At 39.7% G+C, this 26872-nt stretch overlaps 1 protein-coding gene across 1 annotated transcript; it reads left to right on the forward strand.

Annotated features, from left to right (window-relative positions):
* Positions 1-26049, forward strand: LOC137287714 (carbohydrate sulfotransferase 15-like). The gene is made up of 8 exons (XM_067820103.1): positions 1-129; positions 13477-13710; positions 14755-14974; positions 20853-20978; positions 22159-22315; positions 23981-24131; positions 25371-25518; positions 25868-26049. The coding sequence occupies exons 1-8, from the start codon at positions 1-3 to the stop codon at positions 26047-26049; spliced, it is 1347 nt and encodes a 448-aa protein (XP_067676204.1).
* Positions 26050-26872: the final 823 nt, after the last annotated feature.

The raw sequence follows: 26872 nt of genomic DNA on the forward strand, positions 1-26872 counted from the left end.
ATGGCTGATCTTGATGCCAAGGCAGCACTCAAGAAATATGTGACAACACTTCTTATTCCATACACTAATTACAAAGCTATCATTAGAACGTACAGCCGTGATCTGATGCAGAAGACGTGGAGCGCCCAAGTAGGTATAAATAAATTACATGAAATAAAACCGTATATTGGTTACACCTTCTTGAGCTGTCAGTCCAGATTTGAAGAGGTTACTTTACGACGATGGCGTATTGGCGATACACGATATACTCATGAATACTTATTGAAAGGTGAGGATCCGCCGTTTTGTATACCTTGTGATGAGAGAGTCATGGTGAAGCATATCCTCCTTGACTGTGTTGAATCCTCCATGATAAGGGATACGTATTTTACAGTCAAAACAATAAATGACCTTTTTAACACGGTAAGTTCTCATTTAATTATTGGATTTTTAAAAGAAATTGATTTCATGATGATTGTGTTCTGTAGATAGTTGCATTTTGATTATTGGTTGGTTAGATTAGTAACTTGAATTGGTAGTGGCTGTACCCTCAAAGGGGATTGAAGTATTGTCAAATTATTGTCCTCCTGAGAGGGTATGTAAGTCCAAAAACATTCACAGTAAATTTAAACCTTCCGCTATTCTCAGTTGTAGTATATGTGTATTTTTAATTTTTACCTAGATGTGTCTTTTTGCTAGATATGACTAAATTGCTAACAGCTGAGGGGAAGATGTAAATCCAACTGGGGTCAATGCAGGTAGCAAAGGTACTGTAAGTCCCCATGGTCCCTAGTATGGTGATCTACCCTCAGTTGTTGGCAATCTATAGCCTGTTTTTATATTGTATTGTCCGAATAGTAATATTAGTTTTTACTTTCCACGCTAGTTTTAATTCCGTTTGTGATATTCTACTTCGTTTACTGTCCTACGTTGACAGGTTTTTTATAGTAGACATTCTTTTCAGTACTAAATGTTCTCCTAACGATATGGCTGAGATATTGCCGATGTGTCGTTAAATATTAACTCACTCACTCAGTCTGTGATGATATAGCAGGGTATAACGTCTGTGGAGAGTCGCAATTGATCCAAGTCAAGGTAGTTTGGCAACTTGTGGATAATTTTTTTTCTATTTTTTATAGAGCTGTGTTTGCTACTGTAGCATAACTTTCTGTAAGGTCAGATCTCTTCACTATTTTTTTTTTGCTTCAGAAAAAGAGAGATTTTGGGTAAACTTTATGCTGTTTATTGTCATTTGCTCTTTACAAATTGGACACTTCGAACAAGATGAATGGTCGTCTGAGCAGTTCGTGCATGTTTTAAAATGGCTGTCACAATCTTCTGTTGTGTGTGTCTTCTCACCACAGTGAGCACACACAACAGATAGTGTACAGGTAGATACACCGTGTCCATATTTCTGGCATTTAAAACACCTGAGTGGGTTGGGGATGTATGCCTCAACTTGGATGTTACAGTAACCTGCCTTCACTGACTTAGCAGCATTTGGAGAAGAGAAGGAAAACAGATGGGTATTTGTTTGGATAATTTCATTAGCACACCTTGATCTTTCATTTTCGATGCTATGTCAAGACATATCAGCAAACAGCCGATCACGATCTCTGACGATACCTTTACTTGTGTTTATGGTTTTGTGAGGAGAGACCGTGACCGGAATGCCCACGAAAGATTCAATACTCATTGTTTGCTTCCTGTTTTTTTTAAAGCACTCAACTAGCAGCGCTCCCGAACGTAAGTGTCTAATGTTCTTCACATCCCCAGCAATACCTTGAATACCCTTGGATACAACATAGGGGTTCAACTTTAACGGTGTCTTGTCAGGAGTCTCAATCACAAGGAAACGCGGCCAATACTCAATCGATGCAGACGGTCTATGGTCAGAATGACCAGGGTCAGTATAAAGTGGACGTTTTTTTATTTTTGTTGGTATTTCATAAGCCATGGTTAGTGTAATGTGGTTCATCATCCGAGCTCTTCACCCAGCACGGAGTATCACAAGGACAATGCTAAAGCAAGCGGGCCTCCAGCTTCCAGCACCAAGGATACCCGGATGATATGCTCTAGCAGAATAATACAAATGTAGTTATTCCACCAGATTGGCGCATGAGCCACTGCCTTATTGCCATAGGACTCCATAGTTAAGAAATTGGAATTGTACAATCGAAATACAAATAAATCATCATGAAACCAAGACAAATATTTCAATAATTTCTCAAATATGTGTAGCAACATTTACATGTACAGGGCTTAGCATGACCAGTCCATTGGTTGAACCAGGCCCATTCGACCACCCGTCTAGGTGAAATCAGGGTCAAAGTGGTGTGTTGAGCAATAGGAACAATGGTCCTGCTCCCATGCCCTCAACCACCAGGATCCCGTCCTCCATCGAGACAGCCGCAACCCACGACAAACGGACTGGTGGACCAAATATGCCCCCGGGTCCTCAAAGGGGGTGAACGGCTCTTAGCCCAGCACTCACCACGAGGAGGTGGCCGTTCACGGGTGACACACAATTAGAATTAAAACGCTTGAAAAGTTATAACTAATGTCACTATTCAGACAATACAGTGTAAAAACAGGCTATAGATCGGCAACAACTGATGGTAGATCACCATACTATAGGGGGAGTTACAGTACTTCTGCTACCTGCATGGTTTTACCTGGATGTACACCATCCCCATTACCAAAAGGAAAGTAACTGAACCTATCAACATCAAACGATACCGACCCCTGATTAACAGAGACCATCCCCTCGGCTTACGATGAGTTCATCAAACCACTCTAGCCTACTGTACAAACAACCCACTCTGTGTACCTCACTGGCTTACTTAGTTATCATCACATTGTTAACTTGTATTCATACTAGGCTCTGTGCGCTACTGGCTTCCATGTTATCCTTGTATCCATTGTTAACCCTTTATCTTTATCATAACTTGTTAATTGGTTTATGTATATATATCGCCTGTTCTCTTCCTGTATCATTTACACTTTGAAAACGATACAAGAACCTGTATCGAAACGTCGTGTTCCAGTATTAAAGAAGTTGTCATCCATATACAGTTATCCTACCTAATTGTGGGCTCAGGAATGTGCAGTGAACTTGGACACTTCCTATTTACTTCCAACTTCTAAAAATATGCCTCTCAAGCAAGCCACAACTAGGTGTTTACAATATGACGAATGTTCACGATACGTTTATTCACGCAAACTAAGCGATAATACAGTACCGGTTGATAACTGATAGGATACTTTCAAGATACAAGCTGGTCATTAAAATGCATTACATCCATGTAGCCACCATCTTGACGTATACCAAACGGATTCGTGGGTTCTTTGAAGTGCACAGGCTGAACACTGAAAGAGTCTGCACGTAAAGCTAACACCAAGGTTTAAACATCCGGTTACAGGTGGGCTAGACCCCAACACCGCAACATCGCTGGATCACTAGCCTTGAGCTTAAGCCAAAATGTATCTGAAGAATCCTCGATCTCTTGCATTTTCTTTTAGGGCGGCTCTGGGACGGCCCAAATTTGGAGAAGTGCGTGCAAAATCTGATTAAAATCACTCAAATAGTTTTTGAAATACGGACTGTTCAGTGAACATGGGGTAAGTGGGGATAAAAGGAGAGAATGTCCCACTTGTTTTTGTAATTAAGTATTTATTAATCTAACGAAGACATCAAGAATGTTCCCAATCCTGTTTTTTTTGCTGTAGCGTAAACTCTTGCCGAAATGCATGCAAAATATGAAGAAAATCGGTGGAAGAGTTTAGGAGTGAGTAAAAATTTATCGTCACATCGGCAATATTTCAGCCATACCGTGACGAGAACAATTAATTTCATACAAAATAATTAAAGGAAATTTGGAAAAACCTGTTAGCGAAGGACAGTAGAACAACTAGACCATCGCAGATTCGAATGTAAAACAGCAACTAGATCTAAAACAGTTTACGCATAGAGGACAATACAAGGTAAAAGCAAGCTATATATTGCGAAAACTGAAGGTAGATCACCACACTAAGGACCATGGGGACTTACAGTGCATTTGCTTCCTGCGTGGATCTTAGCTGGATTTACATTAACCCCTCAGTAGCTAGCAACTGAGACACATCTAGCTATAAATTAGAACTACACATATTCTCCGACTAAAAAAGAGGAACGTTCAAATTTACCTGGAATGTTCTGGGACTTCGTACCCTCTCCATAAGAGATTGTTTTAAGAGATAAGGGACTGTGCCACCACCCTTGGACCTATCTGTAAATGTGGATGTGTAATTGAAATATTTATTGTTTAACTGACGATATTCCTGTATATATTGTAATTGATTAGTTTCTGACTTTTCAAACTGTGTTAGAGTTAGGTCAACTTGTGGCTTAACCAACTGCCAAAGAGAAGACAGCAAACGCAAAGGAGCCACTACGCCACCGTCCTTCGACCCATCTGTAAATAAGGATTTATAATAATTTATCTTTCAATTGATGATATTCTTGTTTATACTGTAATTCATTCGTTTCTGATTTTTTAAATGTAGTTAATGTTAGGTCAACTTGGGACCTAACCATCTGCCAAGGGGGAGAAGAAAGAAGACGGGAGGGAGCTATGTTTTCCAGCTTCATGTATATCATCAGCTCCTGAAGCAGTATCGTAAGCCTGGTCAAGGGCAGAGGAACTGGGCTTATATGAAATGCTATGTGCGGACAAGCTTAAACCTGAATTTTTTGTTAATATTGCTGATGCTCTAAAACTTATTTCTGATGAAATGAATATCATTGCTGACGAATGTATACCAAGGTCCTCTGCAATTCCGTATATTCGAAAACCATGACTCAACAATAATTGGAAACAGGCCAAAATGATTTCTGAAGTTCCATCTGGAAGAAGAAAGAAACATCAGACAGGGTTACAGGTTTAGTAGTGTTAGGAAATGGTTACTACCACAGAAGTCATCATGGACTGACCATTCCGATTTTATAGGTTTGGGTCTGTAATTGACATATCGGGAGCCGAATATGTTCCTATGCCAGGATGTAAATATGTGTTTGAACCGTCATTATAAATGCATAAATCACCACTTGAAATACACTCCTCCAGTAGTTTACCTTTAGTGTTTGTAGCTGAACCACCCCAGACCGGGTTGTGGTCACAATAATGCCCACAATAATGCCGTTGATAAGTTCATCATAAAGCGCTTGTAGATCATTCATTTGAAGAGTTGAAAAGGGTGGTATATAGAGAGAACATAGTGTGAAAGCAGTGGGCAACGTAAGCCGCACTGCAACAGCTTGGAGATCAGTTCTGAGTGTAAAAGGGCTGTAAATAGCTTTCTGTTTAACAAGGATGGAAGATCCTCCATTTGCCTTCACATCCGGCAGTGAAAAAGTGTGATGTGCATTGAATTGACGAAAGTCAAAAGTATCATGTTTAACAAGGATGGAGGATCCTCCATTTGCCTTCACACCCGGCAGTGAAAAAGTGTGACGTGCATTGAATTGACGAAAGTCAAAAGTATCATGTTTAACAAGGATGGAATATCCTCCATTTGCCTTCACACCCGGCAGTGAAAAAGTGTGACGTGCATTGAATTGACGAAAGTCAAAAGTATCAGTTTCTTTTAAATAGGTCTCCTGTTAACATGTTTCTTATTCTAAATCTCTTAGTCACCTTGCCCTCGATCCCGGGTTTGTCGAAGCCACGTCTATTGCCGAGGTCGCAAGACCTATTCGAGAACAAGACGTTCAAACACCAAAATGAACATGCTGAGAAGCCACGGACACAGAGTGTACTGACTGATGATCAACAAGGCCTCGCTGTCTCTCCTGGACACAAAACGATGGATCGCCATCGACTTACACTTGCGGACACTGGTATCAAATAATGGAATGCTCATGCACACATTCATACATAGATAATGGGGAAAATTGATAACAGCTCGCAAATGTAGGGGAAAGACGCGGACGCTGCCCTGAAGCTTGACAAAACAGCTCAAGTCTCGGAAGAGAAAGCCAAAGCCTGGCGCAAAAAACAAGCCATTTGGCAAGTCTACCTACCCGCCTTTATACATCCCGAGAAGAAAATTGGAAATTTTGACGCCAAATCACGTCTACCATGCTGACCTCCTGTGTCTCCCACACGACAGGGTGAGGCACAATACCTACAACTACACCTTAACATTCGTGCACGCCGCACAGTCGCTACAAGGAAGCAAAACTGCTGACGACCAAAGATTCAAACAAAGTCGCTAAAGCCTTCGAATGCATCTACAAATGCAGAATCATGACCTGGCCTGCTGTGTTGCAAGTCGATCCCGGACGTACGTTCACTGGAAGTGTGTCGCAGCTGCTGGCCAAACATGACGTTCAGAAGAGACGAGGCATAAAGGGAGGTCACCGCAGCCAAGCCATCGTCAAGAGATTCGATCACACCTTAGCCGAACGTCTCTTGTAACACCAGTACTCACAAGATTTTATTGATCCCGGAAACAGAAACATGGAATAGATCGCATGCTTGCCGACAGCAGTGGATGTCCTCAACCATTAGACTCGTGGGCAAGTGACCCATCGAAGCATGAAATCCGTCGAATCGTCACCGGCAGCGGTACGTCGCAATAAAACAGTGAAACCATAACCAGACCGTGTCAGCCTTAGGTACTTATACAGCCGGCCAAATACGAGGGGACATTTTCAGAGTGTACTTGTTAACTGTCGGCAATGTATCTACAAGTGCTTTGCTTTGACATGCTAAAGAACATCTTGAAATTTTGGAGGATAATTTAGAATATGTTGATGAATTGGACTATGTAATAAAGGAGTCGGAGATCTAAGAAGAGCTTCGTGAGTTAAAAAATCAAAAGGCACCGAACCAGATGGTACGCATTGTCACCGAAATGATCAAGGCCTCTATTCTTTATAACATGCCACATTTATTAGCCATACACAACAATGTTTTTAATTTGGACATATTCCACAAGTTTGGAGTGTAAGAATAATAGACCCCACTACTGAAAGATGAAAGCATCACAGACGAATTTGTTTACAAAATGTTTAAGGGAAACTATTTAAAAAGGTAGTATAAGAGAGGATTACAAATTAGGTGGAATAAAACAGCAAAGTATATGACGAACAAGCAGGTTACTAAAGTGGATATTCAATGATAGACAATATTTCTATAGGCCTTCAGCAACCCATGCTTACCATAAAAGGCGACTCTGCTTGTCGTAAGAGGAGACTAACGGGGTCGAGTAGTAAGACTCGCTGACTTGGTTGACACATGTTATCGGTTCCCAACTGCGCAGATCGATGCTCATGTTGTTGGTCACTGGATTGTCTGGTCCAGACTCGATTATTTACAGACTGCCGTCATAAAGCTGGAATATTGATGAGTGCGGCTTAAAAGTACACTCACTCACTCACTCCTTATTGCCACAGTCATTAAATCCCGACGTGGATACAAGGAGAGTGTAGATTTTGAGAATATCTACATCATAGATAAAACTGGCAATAGTCAAGTCCCCAGACTATGTCCACACAAGACCCGATTAACATTGAGCATCTACAACAATCATTTCAATTCTTAATGCTTTATCTTTTAGCTGGCCACTTCCAAGTAACGTACAAACTCGTTTAGATCTATCAAATACTATGCTGTATATTTGGTTATATAACAATTCGTTCGTCACCCTCACCTCAAGTTAGGTCTAACTGCATCAAGTATGCTCATCCCAATATATGAAAGTGTATATTGTATTTTCAAACATGCATCGTTACCCATAACAATATCACTCCAGTAACCTCGCATAGAATTTACCGGAACATGTACACGATCATATATAGTGGCCTTTCCGCACTTCATATTCAATAGAATCAGGCTCTTATCAAATATCGATAACACATGTTGATGAGCTTACAGAGTAAACTTCGGAAGATTAACCATTATCAATGAAGGATTAAGGAACATGACATTTTATCAATATAAAGAAGATATTTCAAGATAACAATTGAGAAATATGTCGATACCAAATGCAAAAAAGGTGTATGTACATTTGAAAAAAAATCATTTGAATGGATTTTAAAAACAAATGGTCATCTTCTTTCAAAAGCAGCGAACACTCCGTACTACACTGCATACACTACCGACAACATAGAATGAACACAGTTCAACTGACACTAAGACGCACCTAACACCACAAACATACGTAAGACAACCACTAGGTAACAATCAAACCTTTTAAGCCTTATGTATATTTCTAATTCAACTGGTTTATAAATCCTACATAACCCTGTCCCTGGGTTGGAGCAAAATGATTGTGGAGATTCAGGAAAAGCATGCTCAATATGTAGACCTCGCCTTTGAAATGTCTCGCTTGCACCCAAGTCCCCATTTGTTCTCGGTGCTCTTGGTTTGGTACCTCCTGGTCTTTTGCCGCAGATCAGGAAAGTACCCGGGTCCTCCACTTTGGAGCACAGCCCTTAGCAGCAGATAATGTAGAATGCTGCAGTGTTTTTGGAGCCTTCATATTCTCCAGGCAAGTTCTTGGTCGGTTAGACTAAGTGTTTCCTGGAGACGTCCCATTCGCTGTCAGGACTGCGCCTAGAGGGGACAAGGGTCATCTCTGCTGCATGATATCCTTAAAATGTATATCTGGCTGAGCTGATATAATATATTTATAATATGAGCTCGGTCTTTACGAATTTTTTTGCGGTTCTTGATAACCATGCATACAGATTATAACAGTATGGTGATCTACCTTCAATTATAGGCAGTCTTTAGCCCACTTTTATATTGCACCGTTAATGACAGACTATAGATGACAATGTATGATAAAATCAGACTATGGATTTCTAAGAGCTAAAAGTAGATCACCATGGGCTTCAATAGTACATTTGTTCCTGGGTGGATCCAAGCTGGCCGTTCAGATGGTAGCAATTTTTGGACAGTCTAGCCATAAATTAAAAAAACAATTTATGCCTCGCTGATATTATCTCTGCTCGACCAGGCAGGGTTCTTGTATGGACACTTGATAAGTTATTACTGGGAACTAGGATCCTATTGTCTTGCAACAACACATACTGATAGAAACGAATACGAGAAAACATGAAATTACAATTGTTCCTTTGTTCTTTACCAAAGGACAAGGTATGATAAGGGTGGTTTTTGGCCCACTAACAGAATTGGCTGAAAACATGTTCTTTGTTTAGAGACAATTTAGATTTGCATAAAAATGCTATATTTGATATGTTCTGAGGTGTAATTTTACTGCAGAGGGGCCCAAAATGGGTTTTATCAGTTCCCATGAAAAATAACAAGAAGTCGGAAATATCAGTGTGCCATAATGGCTTATTTACATCTGCTATTTTATTTACATGCAAATTACAGCAGTTATACGACAGGTAGTCATGCTGAAAAACATGTCAATGTCAATCATAATGTTTTAACCTCAAGGCGCCCAAATAGGGTTGCAAAACATTGTTAATTCAATTACTTGCCAATTGTGTCCCCAAAACTTAGTCATTATTCACAGCATTCTATGCAAATGTAATCCATGGGTCCATTGTACAACATGTAAGCATGATAACAATCATGTTGCACTAAGAATCACAGGGGCCTGGTTTGGGTAAAGCTTCATTTTGGGCACAGCTTCATTCTAACTAGTAAGCGTTACAAGTCAGCATTTACAACCAGTTTTAGCAAATATACAGTTAACATCTCAATCATCATATGTTATTACAATAACCATCCATGTTGCAATAAAAATCACAGGCCTTGACCTCAAAGGGGCCCATTTCGGGTGAAATTTCATTGTCAGGGCAGGTTCATATTAACACCATGCACATGTTAAAGTCAGTATTCAAAAGACTTCACAGAGTAATTATTCACAACTTATCCACTTTAAAGATATAAAACATCCACTATTACTCTTCATTCATACAGTCATCAGTCTCAGTATCTGATTCACTCTCAAGAACTGCAGTATTCAAAAATGTATGAATCTAAAGTAGATCAAAATGTATAAAATATTAATTTAAAATATTGGGAACAAAGGCAACTAGACCGACTTGAAAAGGTGAATGGTCAGTGTCTTAAGAAAAGATTTACATGATGTTAATTAAAGCATGTTTCACCAGTGTTGTAACATGGGCTACTAAACTTAAGAAAAAAATTACAATATTTGGATTTGATGTGAAACAGTTTAGTTAAACATTGTAGACTAGATAAACAAACTTTGAAAAAAGAAAGAAAAGCTACATGGATTTGAACCTGCATGTCTGATAACGAAAAAACAACAACATCCCGCTATTGCAACCATTAGGCTACATATTCCTTTGTCTACCAGTGCGAATTTAAGCTTATATAATACACTTTACAACTATGAATGACTTGACGTCTGCTTGTGTTCATTATCTGCTAGACCTTGATACAATGTTCTTATTCTACGTAGCTGAAAGACTCCTTTTCTTACAGTTAAGTGTAGTCATTTTGGTTAAATGAAATGTAATATGTCATTGGAAACATCAAGGTACACAAGTTCTTGGAAAATGCATATGTTTATACATGGCAATCCTGTTGAATGACAGTGTTATTTTGACAGTGACAGGTGACTCAAAGGTGTTTGGTACACAGATGATAGAACAACTATGATCAAATTCTTACATAATAACAAAGATTCTCACCTTTACAGTACTGCTTGATCATATTTTGAAAATCTTCAGACATCTTCTTACTTTTCTAGCAGAGACCAACAGCCAAACACCATTGTTTACCTCTCATAAATCAGCCTTGTGAGTGCCTTATGATATTGAAAATTTTAATAACGATGTTTGATATGTGTATTTTAGAGCACAAAACCAAAATATAATGTATCATGACACAGATGTGTAAATGTGATGGGTTGTTTTTAAAGATGTTAGTTTATGTCAATGTTTATTTGTTGAGATGTTGTATGGGGCAATTTCATAAACCGAAAAAATGTACTTTTTTAAAGATTTTGATATGAGCAAAAGCGTGACCCACCACAATGTTTTAGCTGTGCATTCTAATTTACTCGCTTCATATGTGGTGAAAAGATTGGGATGGGTCACGCTTTTGCTCACACTTTTCTATCACTCGGAAAATCAGAAAATGTAGGTTTCTAGAAGATATTGTAAAATATGAGGTCTTCAAAGAGGAAAACTAACAACACTAAAACATAAAAATGCTGCTGGAGGTAACTTCAACAATTAATTTAGCTCCTTTTATGCTAAAATTATCGTGTTGTAAAATTTTGATAATCATGACATGTTGTGGGCCAACAAGAGCCTCTATCATACCTTGTCCTTTCTTCACAAGTATGTATTTCATTGTGGGTGAAATTCTGGGAATAAATGAAGGAATACTTGTAATTTCACGCATTCCGTTGTACGTTTCCATGAGTATAAGTCGTGCAACAGTGTAATTTTTGTAACAGACAAATTATATTTCCCCTTGTCTGAAGCATTACCGTAATTTTTATTGCTTCCTTTTCGCTTGATTATTCTTCATCTTCACTTGAAGTGTGTCTTGCAAGATGTGAAATCGGATCGAATTGTCACGGTATAACCACCATTTTAGAAACCATCTGTTTTTGCTTCAGAATCCAGGAGCACTGTAACGTTGTGAGGTAAAATCCAAGAGGAATTCATTAGCGCCAGGCACATATGACGCCATGTCACGTGATACCACGCCGGTCTTTTGAGCTTACAGTGACTCGAGTTCCCTTTGTGTCACAAGAAAGTAAAACGCCACAGATAAAATAACAAAACACGTTGTGTGGTTGCTTCAATTCACATGTCATATTTTAAATGGCATTTGTAAAGATCAGTTGCAGAGTGGGATTTACATAATTATTCATCTAGTCAGTGGTAGATGGAGACAATATTTGTTTGTTTCTAAATACCATTGTATGACGGCAGATTGGGAAGACCAGACAATTCAGTGTTCAACGGCATAAACATCGATCCTTGCAATTGGCTATGTATGTATGTGTGTAAACTTTATTCGACGAGAACGGAAGCTAAACCTAAATCTTCAATTACTTGACCCAGATATATGTGGGTATAACATGGGAGGATTAATGACCGCTGCAACCTGATGCAGCTGTGTGTAGCACTAATCTGTCTTCATCAGATATTGGATCTCTAGATGGTAGACCTACGAATATGTTCAGATCGCCTGGTGACATCCTGGGTAAGTGACTCTGTCCAAGCGTCCATCGGTCAACCCTGCGGAGCATCTGTATCTTATTTGCGAGATGCATTTGTAGAATCAGCTGGCAGTTCTGGTTGCTTATACGAAAACATTGCAATACTGGTTTGAAGGCAAAACAGTTAGTTGTGTTGGAGCAATACAGACCCATCCATGTTTTAGACTGGGGTAGGTTCAATTTTTGTTTATACTTTGAATTTTATTTATACTTTGAATTTAACCCAGTTTTTTGCAACAACTGTTGAACTGTTTTTCCCTCAAGATTATGGATGTCATATTTTACTTCCTTGATCAAATCCAAAATCATGTTGTAAAAGGATAATTTTATTCTGGGTTGCGTTTTTTTTATTGCTGGCCAAAATATTATGTACAATCTTGATTCATGGATAACTGCTACAATTAATTAACCCGAATGTCTTACAAACGTTCAAACGGTTGTTGTTTGGGACTGTCTTTTCTGCTGAATCCTTTTTCTTAAACAGTGCTTAATAGCATGAATATCTGCTGTTGTTCTATCAATCTGAAGTTGAAGATACGCTACTTTTATTTAACCTGAATGTCACACATTTATTGTTCAAAAGAGTGCAGTACTGATGCACATATATTTGGATCCTTGTCCGCGTGTTTTTAAACACCACATACTAAATAACATAGTTTGCTGTACATGATTCGTTAGTGATCTGGCCAGCTATTCTCGAAACATTCCTAGCCTTACGAACTTCATAAGCCCATTCTCAACACACTGGCTGCGATCAAAATCACGAATCCTTAGGGCTACGAACGTTTCGAGAATAAGAGCCCTGTTCATGTTTTGTAGAGGGCTCTACAGTAATATTTATTAACTTGATTGGGACGTGGTTTACAAACGCGAATACTTGTTTTTTCAAATTGTGGCTAAATTTCATCACCATCGCCATTGCATGGTATAAATGCAATGTTAGGGTACATGGAGATTGCAAAGGCACTAAAAGTCCCCATGGTCCCTAGGATGGTGATCTTCCTTCAGTTGCTGGCGATCTATCGTTCGATTTTATATTCCTGTTTTGAAATGATTTAGCATTTTACACTGAATTCAAACTAGTTTTAATTAATTTTGTGATAATCTAGTCCAATATTTCATTCGCTGAAATGCTTTCAAAGAAGCATTAATGTATCTATTCTTAGTACATAACTTTTGGTCGTCATGATGTGGCTGAAATATTGCCAATGTGACGTTAAATATTAACTCACTCACTCAAAACATACAGCAAGATATATCATGTTCTAGAAGGTCACGATGAAGGTCCCACTGAAACAACGAGTTTTATTGATTCTGGTTCTTTGCTCTTCACTATGGCTTGTGACTCGGCACTGCAGCAGAATGGCCATTTATGGCATTAAGAACATCATGTCTTCACATGGCTACCTTTCTGAAGCCAAGGATGTAGACCATAAGTCAGAGAAGCGTGGCATTCGATGCGTGGGAGAACTGTCACACACGGCAGAGGATCTATTCTGTATGGTAAGTGAAGAGTTAGCTTCCTCTGTTGGGAAAGTGAGTCAGTGAGGTGGGAGCTTATGCCGGTTTTTTCCATTATCACACTAGAAATGGGCGTATCACATTGTACTCATGCCTGCAATCGAACCCAGATTTCAGGCATTCGGACTGAATTTCTATGACCCTTAAGGTACTGATTTACATTTCAAGAAGTGCGTCGAGGCAGTCCATTAGGAGTCTTTGGTCGTCACACCGATTTCCCGAGTTCGATTCCCCAGATGGGTACAATGTATAAAGCCCATGTCCCATGTCCCCACCCCATGATATTGCTCGTATATAGTTAAAACCGGCGTATAACTAAAATCACCCCATTAAAGGCATTAAACACCCATACTGTCCTCTCATCCAATAATGTGTACCCAGACACACTTCACAGACGCTCTACCTGACTGAAATAGCTAAATTAACAAAGTATGTAAAGACTTAGCCTTACTTCTATGATCGAAAGGTACAGATTTACTTTCCAAAAGGTGCGCTCAGGTTGCCCAGTAACAGTGTTTGGTGGTCACACCGATGGCCCGAGTTCGATTCCCTACATGGGTACGATGTATAAAGCCAATTTTCCGTGTCCTCTTGATATTGCTCGTATATTGCTAAACCTAAAACTCACTTACTTAAGGCTATTATGCTGTTCACTCATGAAATAATATGTACCCAGACACACAAATTAGACACCCTTTATCTGACTGAATTACTTAAAGATTTAACAATTACTTCTCTTGAAGATAAAGACATGAAAAGGAGCGCTGGTTAATATATTATAATCTTTGGTTTCCAAAACCATGTCTGCACTCACAAAAGGAGTTTGAGACGATAAGTGTTTGATAGAATTATATTTTATACACACAGGCCATCACAAACAGGTAACTGGCAACCGAGTTATATATACATGTCCATTCGCTTCATCAGTTTACTTGTCGTTTGTGTGTGAAGTCATGATTTGGGACACAAACGATTTTAGCAAATCGCACCATGTGAAAAATATCAATGTTGTGTTTCATATAACAGGACAGACCCAAATATCTTCCCAACTTTAAAAACCCGTGCTGGTACGCAAAAGAGAGAGGGACGTTTCGTCTCAAGTGTGTCCCATACTACCATCTTCTTGGCGTGTGCAAATCAGGGACAACCGACCTCTCCTATCGCATAAGGGCCCATGAAGACGTCCTCCCATGCAACGATTGTTTTGGGGAGAAGGAAACGTTCTACTGGAGCCGTACAAGATATGGTAATGTCATTGTATGAACACTACCGTAGATACAAAGGACTGGCCAGATAGGTTTACGGACTTTCAGAGAGGTATGGTGCATGCAAAGTGATACTTGCGCCTTCGCGGATTGTTTGTTAAAACGTAGATATATATCTCAGGTGGCTGTATTGTCAATGCTAAAAGGGTCACAGTTAGCATGACTCGATTTGATAATACTGTAGCAAATAAGTAAAAATAACTTTACCAGACATGAGAAATTTGTGTTCCGAGAACAGCCTCCGACTATATTTATACACCAAAGAGCACATGGAAACAAGTATCACAACACCCGGTATTTTTCAAAGTATCAGTGTATTACCATAGCATAGGACATTTGTGTGTTCGTCATTTTTATGGAGATGTACAAAATCAACACCCTATCTCCAAGTTAATGAGTGCTAAAATGATAACACTCTTACCTCATCAGAACTTAAGAAATAATCTAATTGCTAAATAGAAAAATAGAACCACGGATTAAGATAAGGGGCTACTTTCACGAAGCAGCCTTTACTACAGTTAATCTTAACGCCCATGCTTTATCATTGCACTACGGTTACTTTAGTCACTAACGATCACCTTACTGCTATGCGAAAGGGGATCCTGAAGTCCGTTCCACAAAGCCCTCTTACCGGTACGGCCTCGTAAAGCAGGTCGTAGACTACCTTTTATCTTTATACCCCGTTTCACAAAGACCCAGACTGACCTGTCGTAAATGCTTTAGGAGGTTGTAAACACTACAAAGGTGGCGTCAACGATTGTGGTACTGCAACTGATTAAAGAAACACTCTGGATGACGTTGAATTAATGTTGAGATACAGATACCCTAGGCATATTTTTTTTCTGTGCAGAAGGTTAGAGCCAGTTCTTGAACAAATCTACATGACGTTCACATGCTATTACGACTTCCAAGGAAGTGTTGTGTACACTGAGGTATTTGGCAAAATGGGTTTTCCTCAATGAAATCAAGGATCTCTGTAGAGCTTCCCGAGCTTTCGTGTCAAGGGTTTCCTTGTGTAATAGGATGTGTCGATGGCACATACAGGAGGATGAAGTGGCGTATATAAACCACTTCATTCATATCATTCTTTGATCCTCACTTTCCCACTCACGGAACAATGGAAATACTAGTTACTCTAAAACTTGAGAATATATATCATGAACCAGTGGGGCACATCATATTACCTTCACAGGCATGACTCACTTTTGACTTGTTCATTCATAAATGTGCATGAATTGTTGCTCCTAAAACAATTAGTAATAATTGTTTCAGGTTCATCATAAATATTTACATAAAATGATAACTTGAAACTAAAAATCGCCTTGATTTCTTCCATGATTTCAGCGAACTGTTGTTTTGAATAAGGGGTGAAGCAATCAATATCTGAAGAAGCAATTTAGAATTAAACAACGAATTTGCAATTTAACTATCTGAATGCACATACATGAAATTATATATTGAAATAATTAATGTTAGAATACATTTAATAGGTTATTCTTTGACTAAAACTATGTTTCAAAATGACTGACTCACTCTACTCTTTCCAATAAGTGTATGAATGTTGTATCCTTTAATGATTTTTTTGATGAGTTGTTCATTACCATCACTGTCTTTGCTGCAGCCAGGTGTTGCTTCTCGTCAATTGCTGATGCAGCAAAGGAGCTATTCTAAAATGAACTACTCTTCTTTTCTACAAAATAAGGGCAAAATATTCCCATCATTTTGTCGCTGTCCGTCAAAGCTGAGCTGAATGTCTAAGTGACAAGAAGAACCAGTTTTTCATTTTGAGAAACTCATCATTGTGGTAATGATCAGTTTCCTATCATTCTACAATATGTAACCCTATTTGACATCTCGCTATGAACAGACTTATGCATGTATCCAGAATTAATTCACGTACGCCGATGACTAAGAACATTATCCAGTAAAGCAAAGACTAAGTTTCTAATCCAGCATTCACCATCTTAAAGACAACAAGCTCTTTTAGTGTGAGCTTGCTCCTAAAGCAGCACTCTGTGACACCACTTCTTATTCCATACTCTGATTATAAAGATGTCATGAGATCTTATATTCGTGATCTGATGCACAAGAAGTGCCAGATATCCAAGTAGCTATGAACACATTGCCCGAAAAAAAACCCTATATTGGTTATGCTTACTTGGGTTGTCAATCCAGATATGAAGAGGTCATCATGCGACGATGTCGCATTGACCATATAAGATATACCAAGGAATATTTATTGAAAGGAGAAGATCCTCCATTTTGTATCCCTTATGGTGAAAGAATCACGGTCAAGCATGTCTTCGTTGATTGTGTTGAACATTCCATCACAAGGAGATGTGCTGTCTATAGCCTATATTTATACTGTCATCTCCGCATTTGAAATACACCTTTAGAGATATATGCCAGTTTTACTTCTAAATTACTGTGATATTCCAGTTGGTTTTACTGTTCTTAGTTGACAGTTTTTTTTCGAATTTATGTGTATGTATGGTGAATTTACAACTTGTTTTAGTCACGATATGGTTGACATATTGCTGCTATGTCTTTAAATATCAACTCATTCACTCACTTATATATGTTTTCAGAATATACTCACTGCGTGTTTCCTTGCCACCCTGAATCCGATCGATAAGGCAGGATAGGATCAACTGCAGAACCTGTAACAAAATCATGATGTTCTTTAAACAGAGGTTTATGTCGTAATATATAGCTGTTTTATATATATGGTTCCGATAATCATGAAAGTTCCTGTGCAGTCTCGCTTTATGCGCCATTATGCGATGATGTCCCATTAGCCACAGCAGGTATACTCGTGAGTATTTGTTAAAAGGCGATGATCCTCCATTCTGTATCCCTTGTGTTGAAAGAATGACAGTCAAGCTTGACTCCATTGCTTTTTCCGTCACAAGGGGCAAATATTTCATTGTCAAAACAATGAAGGCTCATATACGAGTATACGGTAAATTATAATATAATGCTTGGTTTTTAAACTGATTAACGTCATCTTATCAATGGTGTTATAAATTAGCATTTGCCATTGTTAGTGGCTATGTCCTCAAAGGGGGTTAAAGTATCGTAAAATTAGTGTCCCTCTACGTAAGTCCAACGTAAACATGCTTTAAAACGTAGCATTTTTGTTAGTTTAAACATATAGATAGTCTAACTGTTTTACTACTCTTTGATCACAATTCTTTTAATATACATTCTAAGATGCTTCGGTGAAAGATCAAAGGCGCCGACAATACTTTATCAGACGATAATGTGCACTTTTTGCATTACGTCACAATGTGTTGACGTCGTTGCGCCATTCCAGTCTGCCCCCTCGTAATCGAACTTGTTTACGTCACAATGTAACCGACGTCACAATGGATGTCAGATGTCATCGCCTGGTACAGCCTCCCACAGAAAACTGCTTTGTCGCATCCCGTTTCTTGCTTTGCAGTTGCAACAAACAGCTAACATCACCGGTGGAAACATTACGTTTATGTTTTACGAAGGATAAAATGTCTCATAGTTCGACTCGAAACTTTAAAGTGACACGGTCATGTTTGCAATGTTTTCTTCAGCTGAATATACTGATCTAAACTTTCGTTGGTAGCAGAAATGAGACGGTCATATTGCCTTGTATGGTTTAAGAGAATCACAGATGTAATTAAAATGATCTAGAGAAGATATTTAAACCGAATATAAACCTTCACCAAACTGTTCATCACTTGTTTTTCTAGTAACGTTTGTCTTAACGTAGGGGGCTGACACGTCAAAAGAACAGTGCGTCAGTTCGCCTTGTGCGAGGATTCTTAATTTAGGTCACAGACACCGTCGTTTGTTTTCTGCCATAGATTAATCGAAATTAGGCTTAGAAATTATTAAATACGGCATCTTAATTCTTTATGATCTCCAAATTTGCTCTCGTCACGATATTATTATTATTATAAGTGTTCTTGTATAGCGCACAAATCAAACTGCAAGGCAATTTCTCTAGGCGCTAGGTATTTTCCCCTCGATCACCGGATGTGAATCTCAACAGCACATCGTATTTCAATCTCAACTCCCTGGGGAGTATACAACTCATTGCTGCCACTAGGCGCACCGAGTTTATTGTGGCTCTCTCATCCTAACGAGGTACCCAATTGACAGCTGGGTGGACTGGGACACATAGTCACAGCACTTTGTCCAAGTTTACTGCACGTTGCTGTACCCGCAACTAGGTGTATGCACGTGTTCATGTGGCCACCATCTGGTCATATACCAACGGATTCGTGGGTTCTTTTAAGTGCACAGGGTTGTGTACTGTACACTAGGGGTTGTGACATCACTGAAAGAGTCTGCACACAAAGTTGACTCCAAGGTTTTTACACCCGGTGACAGGTGGGCTCGATCCCGAAACCGAAACCTCGCTGGATCACTAGCCTGGCGCCTTAGCCAGCTCGCCCACCATGCCCCCATATGGCTGATATGGCTGAAATATTGCAGATGTGACGTTATTAACGCATTCATTCACTTAACCATTTGAAATTGTACGTCATTATACTTACCTTGGCATGGATTTGCACTGCAATAGGAGATTTAATTTCGCAATGAATGATTTACTATTTTGCCTTAAGAAAGGCATGAAGTACCTCTTACACAATGTTCGACGTAGATTTAGGACCCCTGCATGGATACCATTTTTGTAAAACGGTCGTAAAGTAGGTCTGAAGAGGGTCGTAGATAAGGTCGTATGAGCTACACCCTCCTACATTTAGGAGGCTTTTGTGAATCGCAGTCAAGGACTCTTGTCGTCGCCTGTTGACAGGAGAAAATGGCATGTACATGATGAGGCTATGCATTGTCATCCCTGAAGACGGGCCTTGTATTCAGAAGATGGACACCCAAATAAGGTACAACAACCCTGTCTCAGGTGTTAGTTATGTACCGTTGTACCTTTGTCCATATATATTTCGTCGAGGTCAAGTTTATAGTACATCTTTAATGAATCCCCGCCAAGTGGCACTTGTTCAAGAATATTCCGCTGAGCACATATATTCTAACAAGAGGTCGACCATTAGTAATGACCAAACTCCAGTGACGTCCTGCTGCAATGTGCCCTGAGGATAACAATGGTATTCTCATAGGTCGTACCTTCCACTTTATCGGCTGATGTTACGCGATTTCGGACTGTTCCGTTGGACTTAGAACACTACGGAGGCAACTCTTTCTAAACACAGAAAAAAACCCCTATATTTCTGGGAAAGGTTGTTATTTCTCCTGAACGCCTGATAGTTTAAAATGTCATTAGTCTGCTGATGTTTTTGGGCCCATCGGCTGATAGTCGATGGAAAAAAAGCAACAGCTCTTGCAAGGGCGCCGTGTAAAATGCCAGTATTCAGAAGAGTAAATAAATGGGCCACTTTGATTAAATGTTACCTGCGTGGGCTCCTTCTTTATTCATAAACAGTGAAATCAATTGATTTTCCAGTTCACAAAGGTGTTTACTGAAACGTGATATTTGCAAATGATGGGTTTGTGCATTGCACGCGATGCTCGAAGATCGTGAAATCAATTTATAGTGCCCCCAATGGTTTAAAAGAACTGCAGACATAATTATGAATATATAGGGCTACACATTCACAGATGTTGCGTTACTCTTTTAAATGTGAATCGCCAAATGTTATTACAAAAGATCAACTAGAAAACTAGTGTCAAAACGTCAGTCTGAATTGGACAGACACCAGTAAGCAGAGTACAACAAGAAATTTGTGGTTCTGTTGGAATCTGCATGCTATAGTTCACTGCAGCGGAAACATATAACTGTTTAGTGATGGGAAAAATTATTAAGATTTATGCAACTAATTCTTTTCAATGACACTTTTACAGGCTATACTAATAGTATGGGACATAGGACAACGTGCAACTTCAGCTGCTTTCAAGATCAGTTTGCTGTGGGCAGGTCATGGATAGAAGCAACGACTACAGAAGGAGGCTACCACTACATGATCACAGGTAGTCTGCGTGTTGAATATACATGGTATAAATCATTGGACAGTTTAAAAAATCGCCTAAATCAGAGTTTTCCAGGAATGCAAACTACTGTCTGCAAATCCCATTCCCATCGACTTTGTAGGCTGATTGATTTTTGTTTAACGCTTTACTCAGACATATTCCAATTACATGTACATGGCGAAACTAGAGTCTGGATCAGACAGCGGTCAATAACATGAGCAATATATACAACTGGGATACGATGACATGTGGCAAGCAAGTCACCGTCTCCGATCACCCGATCCCGTTCGTCAACAAGCATGTTTTTATGAAGGTGTTACGGTTAAACATATGCCGTGACAAAAGATGCGAGAAATCCCCTCAGAACCGGCAAAATATATAACACTGAGAAGTTTGAAATTTTCAATAATGTGTATTCAGCAAAACAATACCAAGATACAAAAAATCAGAAGAGAGGTTTCATGTACAATGCAAATGAATCATTTCTAAAATAATGGGTCCCAAATATAATGTATCCGTATCCGAAACACGGCAATTAGCCTTCATATATACATTCAGTGATCAATTCCTGAAGGTTCGAGCGCTTACGCCGTGCAATCTTCTCGACAAGCCTCCCGGAAGTCCAACGTCAATCAAAACACAGTTAAAGGGATGTAATTCTAAATCACTTCCTGAAAGCCTGCTGACAAAACACTGAAAGTACTGACCATTTATGATACGGAATGTGACCCATAATAATTATCATTCAAAACACTAAACGTTGTGACCCAATAATAACTATTACCCATTTAATAATGCAATATACAGAACATCCACTCTCCTAACAAATGTAAATTCTAACTTGTATCTTCCCACTTATAATTTCCACTAGCTCTGATTCTGTGACTATTAAATATGTGAGTTAGAATTGGTCTTCAGCAAATCATGCTTGCCGTTGGCCTATGATCAGAATGTGGCTGATCTGATGGATTATTGGATGGCGAGATACATGGATGGATTTGATTGAGTGTGTGAGTGGCACATGTACATGCATGCAATGTTCACTTGCAAGTTCATCGTCATAAAACGGCCATTGAAACGTCACTATGAACAAAAACAAAAACTTTTGTGATTTTTAACTGAAATACCCAATATAGCGTCGTTAAAACATGCTCATTCACTCATAGTGTCGTTTTTCTAGGTGACGCATCTCCATCAGATTTTAGTGACTTCCGAGCTTGGCCCAAAATACCCCAAAATGCAGGTTTAGAAAAACCGGTGGTTTTGACACCCCATCTTATGAGACACGTGTATACAGATCCAAAGTTCATCCTCATCTTAAGAAATCCAACTGACAGGTGGGTGCTTGTTTAATGTTTCAAACTTTCGCGTTTTCTACTGCAACCCTGTGCTATCGTTCTCACAACACACATGGTAAATGGAATGGCTTAATGAACGTGTTTTGTGCTTCATGGTTTCTCTTTTCTGCAACAGCCGTACAGGTGGCAAATGAATTAATAAACAATGTTAACTAATACACCAGGGGTAGCCAAGTGCTTGTTAATTATATAAGACAGGAGCACCTCTCAGTTTTCTTGAGCAAGGAGTTGTATTGACAGGTAGGGGAAAGATAGGCCAATACATACTTAGGGGTGGAGGTTAGATACAAACTATACAAGGAACACATTTTGAGTGGAATACAAAAGTAAACTTCTGAGCTGAAGGCTCGTAAGATATACAAAGTCTATACATAGGTTGTGAGTGTCCTTCAATATTGGCCGTTGGCCCATACTTGACGAAAAACTGAAATTCAGAAAGCTGACGTCCTCACACGAAGCATTGTGCTGGACAATAGAGCCCTACGACTTCTCTCTTCTCTTCTGGTGTTCGTGGTTTGGGTAACATTCATGACAGAATACTTTGTGAACATATCACGTTGTGATGGTTTTCTTGTGAAGTATTGCTTGCGTCCGAGTGCTTTAACGATATATTACTTCATGGCTAAAGTGTGCTTTATTACACTATGTATGGTGGTAGAACGAACTGTATTTCTTTTCTAAGATGCCGTATTTAATAATGTCTAAGCCTAATTTCGTTTAATCTGTGGCAGAAAACAAACGATGGTGTCTGTGGCCTAAATTAAGAATCCTCGGACAGTGCTAACTGACGCGCTGTTCTTTTGACGTGTCAGCCCTATACGTTAAGACAAACGTTACTAGAAAAACAAATGATGAAGAGTTTGATGACGCTTTATGTTCGGGTTAAATATCTTCTCTAGATCATTTTAATTACATCTGTGATTCTCTTAAACCATACAAGGCAATATGACCGTCTCATTTCTGCTACCAACGAAAGTTTAGATCAGTATATTTAGTTGAAGCTGACTAGTCATGCGACATTCCACGATTGCATTGTGGTAATGTAAACATTGCCAACATTACCGTGTCTCTGTAAAATTTTGAGTCGAACTATGAGACATTTTAACCTTCGTAAAACATAAACGTAATGTTTCCCTCGGTGGTGTTAGCTGTGTGATGCAACTGCAAACCAAGAAACCTGGTGCGACGAAGCAGCTTACTGTGGGAGGTTGTACCAGGCGATGGCAACTGACATCCATCGTGACGTCGGTTACATTGTGACGTAATGCAAACAAGTTTGATTACGAGGGGACATACTGGAATGGCGCAGTGCCGTCAACACATTGTGACGTAATGCAAAAAGTGCACATTATCGTCTGATAAAGTATTGTCGGCGCCTTTGATCTTTCACCGAATTATCTTAGAAAATGTATTATTGCTATCTCTTGGTATTGCCAGATTTGTTCACACGTATCAGGATGGGTGAGAGGTACCGAGGAATTAAACAGACGTTAACCCAACGTTGGGCCAACGTTTCTTTGTCGATGTTGGGCCAACAATGTCAGCCAACGTTGTCCCGAAGGTCACAATTACGTTGGGCCAACGTCATAATGCTATCTGGGAATATACTGACCGCAGGCCTCCGTAATACCATTATGTTTGCAGGTTATATTCTGACTACGTAATGAGGAGTGGAGGTTCAGCTGCCGATTTCCATAAGGCTGTGAGTGAAGATATCCAGATTGAGCAGAACTGCATGAAAAACCACACTGTGGAGCAATGTCTGTACAGCCTAGATATAGCACGAAGACTTCGGGTAGGATGTATTTTGTGACTAGTGACAACGTCCGAAATATCCCCATCACTTCTTTAATTTTTAAACGCAAGTTTCCCACAGAAATGTCAAAGGGTCTGTTTCAACCTAAAGTACCTGGTACTTGTGCATTAATCTTATCCAAATCTAATATTAGAGGCGAAATTATTTTACTCATTAAGGGGGCCTTAACACGTGGAGACCCGTGAAGGTCCCGGGGTAGAATAGGCCTTCAGCAACCCATGCTTGCCATAAAAGGCGACTATGCTTGTCGTAAGAGGCGACTAACGGGATTGGGTGGTCAGGCTCGCTGACTTGGTTGACACATGTCATCGGTTCCCGATTGCGCAGATCGATGCTCGTGCTGTTGACCACTGGATTGTCTGGTCCAGACTCGATTATTTACAGACCGCCGCCATATGGCTGGAATACTGCTGAGTGCGACGTAAAACTAAACTCACTCACTCACTCACTTAACACGTGGACCAGTCACCTTTGAATGGATATTAACTCCATCCCAAATTGTAATTGGGAGAATGGGGCTTTAGGAAGACTGCATTATGCTGACAAGACTGACAAGTGCACGGTGATTCTTTTCTCGGGGCATTCTTTTCTCGGATATGAGCAGATAGTGTGTCGCCGATTTAGGCAGAGTCAGAGTTTGCCATAGGCATGTGGAAGCTATTGTGATGAATATGTAATAGTGCAAGTCTCGTTGTACGGGATGCTACAAATGTCATATCGCTGACCATCTGGTGTTCAAGCACCAGGGTCAATGAAAAGGCAATGGTGTAGCCAGTAACTTCGTCTACCACATGACAGCTGAACCATGTAATTGACAGCTCCCACCATATATCAAACGCCATAGAAAGCACGTTGGACGAGGTTGCAAGGCAGCCAGATTGCGTTCGACCATGGCCAACAATTACGGATTGCCTCCATCAACCGACTAATTTTCTCCATGCACAGAAGATGGTATTTCTTGTGTCCACTGTTACTGATTGTTTTAGCTGACGTTGAATTCTCGTGATCCCATCTCTTTTGCTGATTTTCTTACTGACAGCTCTTGTCACCATACTTGGACATGCGATAGTACATTGTCAAGTTTAATGTTAATTACACTTCTAAACTTGTGTGTTCATCTGTTGGAACTCTTTCTTCAGTTTATAAACTTACCGGAGCAACCTTAGAAATAACAGTATGTTTCCTCAGAAAGCATAATTTTATACTTTTCTTTCACAGACACGTATTTTCTTAGGGTGTTATTCAGTGTTCATGCGAGAATGGCTGAAGGTTTTTCCCAGAGAGCAATTTCTCATACTGCGAACTGAGGACCATGATCAAGATCCAAAAGCTCAGCTATCAAAAGTGTTCAACTATCTGAATCTGAGTGAGTTCCTTTTTGTTCCCGTTCCACCAGTATGTTTTCAAGTTGTAACCCTGAGAATCAGAGCTCAGTGCTGTGAAGGAAAGGATATCACAATTCTCATTTTATGGACAAGAGACATCAAAATATCAGATCAACAACTACTTCACTGTCGAGGTTCTTGAGAGGCATTTAGAAGCCTGTATTCTAATATAGGACAAAATGTTATGTATGTCCACTTCTTCTTTATTGTTTTCACGACGTGTCTGGTCTAGCCCTTGTCCCATCGTCACCCATTCGTCATATATTACTTTACTGTCATGCACATATTCCCACTTGAGGTCACCTCATTCAAAGAGGCATTGTATTTCAGATTATACCGAAGAGTGGATTACTTCTATTGCCAACGTGCCTCATCAACGGGTCAGTCAGAAGAAGATACTTAAGGTACCTATGCTTGAAAAGACCCGTGTCTTGCTGGACAGTTTTTACAGCAGATACAAGAAGGATTTGGCTGATATACTACAGGACAAGAGATTTCTGTGGCTGACATAACTTGAATTCGGTTATGATACCCTAAACAGAAAAGATCATATGAATATGCATTCCAAAGAACACGCTTTTATTTGAGATTTTACGTCTGCTTCATCCATTACATAAATATGTACATGTCATTGTGCTTTTATCATCGTTACTGGTTTTCGTTACACCTTCTAAATACCTCTTGTTCGGCACGATTCTTTATAACGATCTCAAAATTCTAAAAAATCCCCTTTGTTTTTAGCCATTCTTTCCAAACTGGAAATATCCTCATCAGATAGGGGCTTACGTGAAGAGCCACCTTCTCGGAGTGGGTGCTGGGAAACTCTTCAACCCCCGAGTGGATCCAGGGACAACTCGGTCCACACCACCCCATAGCTGGTCGCAAGGAGCGACAGATTTGGGCAACCTGTTTGTCGTGGGTTGCGGCCCTGTGTCGGTGGAGAACGGGAATCTTGGTTGCTTGGACCAACATCACTTTGCCCCTTAGGTCACCTAGACGGGTGGTAGAATGAATCAGTTGACTGATCATGCCAGACCCAGCGCTTTTATGTAACTGCACAAAATTTGATTTGGAATTGTTTACATTTTGGTCTATGCACCTTTGTTCATAGAAGAGCATTTGACTTTGGAATATGTTTATTATCAACTTAGTCTACAGTTTTATGCTCTGAAGGCAAAGGCTCTTGGAAGAATCAGTCTTTTAGTTTTTCTGCATTCGAGTTGACACAGACCCTGATGTTAATGACCAAAGACCGTCCAGATCCACTGGCCACGTTTAAGAGTGATGTAGAGTGTGGAACCCGTTAAAGCAGGACCCTTTTGCCAAACGAGATAT

Source organism: Haliotis asinina, chromosome 6, assembly GCF_037392515.1.
Source record: "Haliotis asinina isolate JCU_RB_2024 chromosome 6, JCU_Hal_asi_v2, whole genome shotgun sequence".
Lineage (NCBI taxonomy): Eukaryota > Metazoa > Mollusca > Gastropoda > Lepetellida > Haliotidae > Haliotis > Haliotis asinina.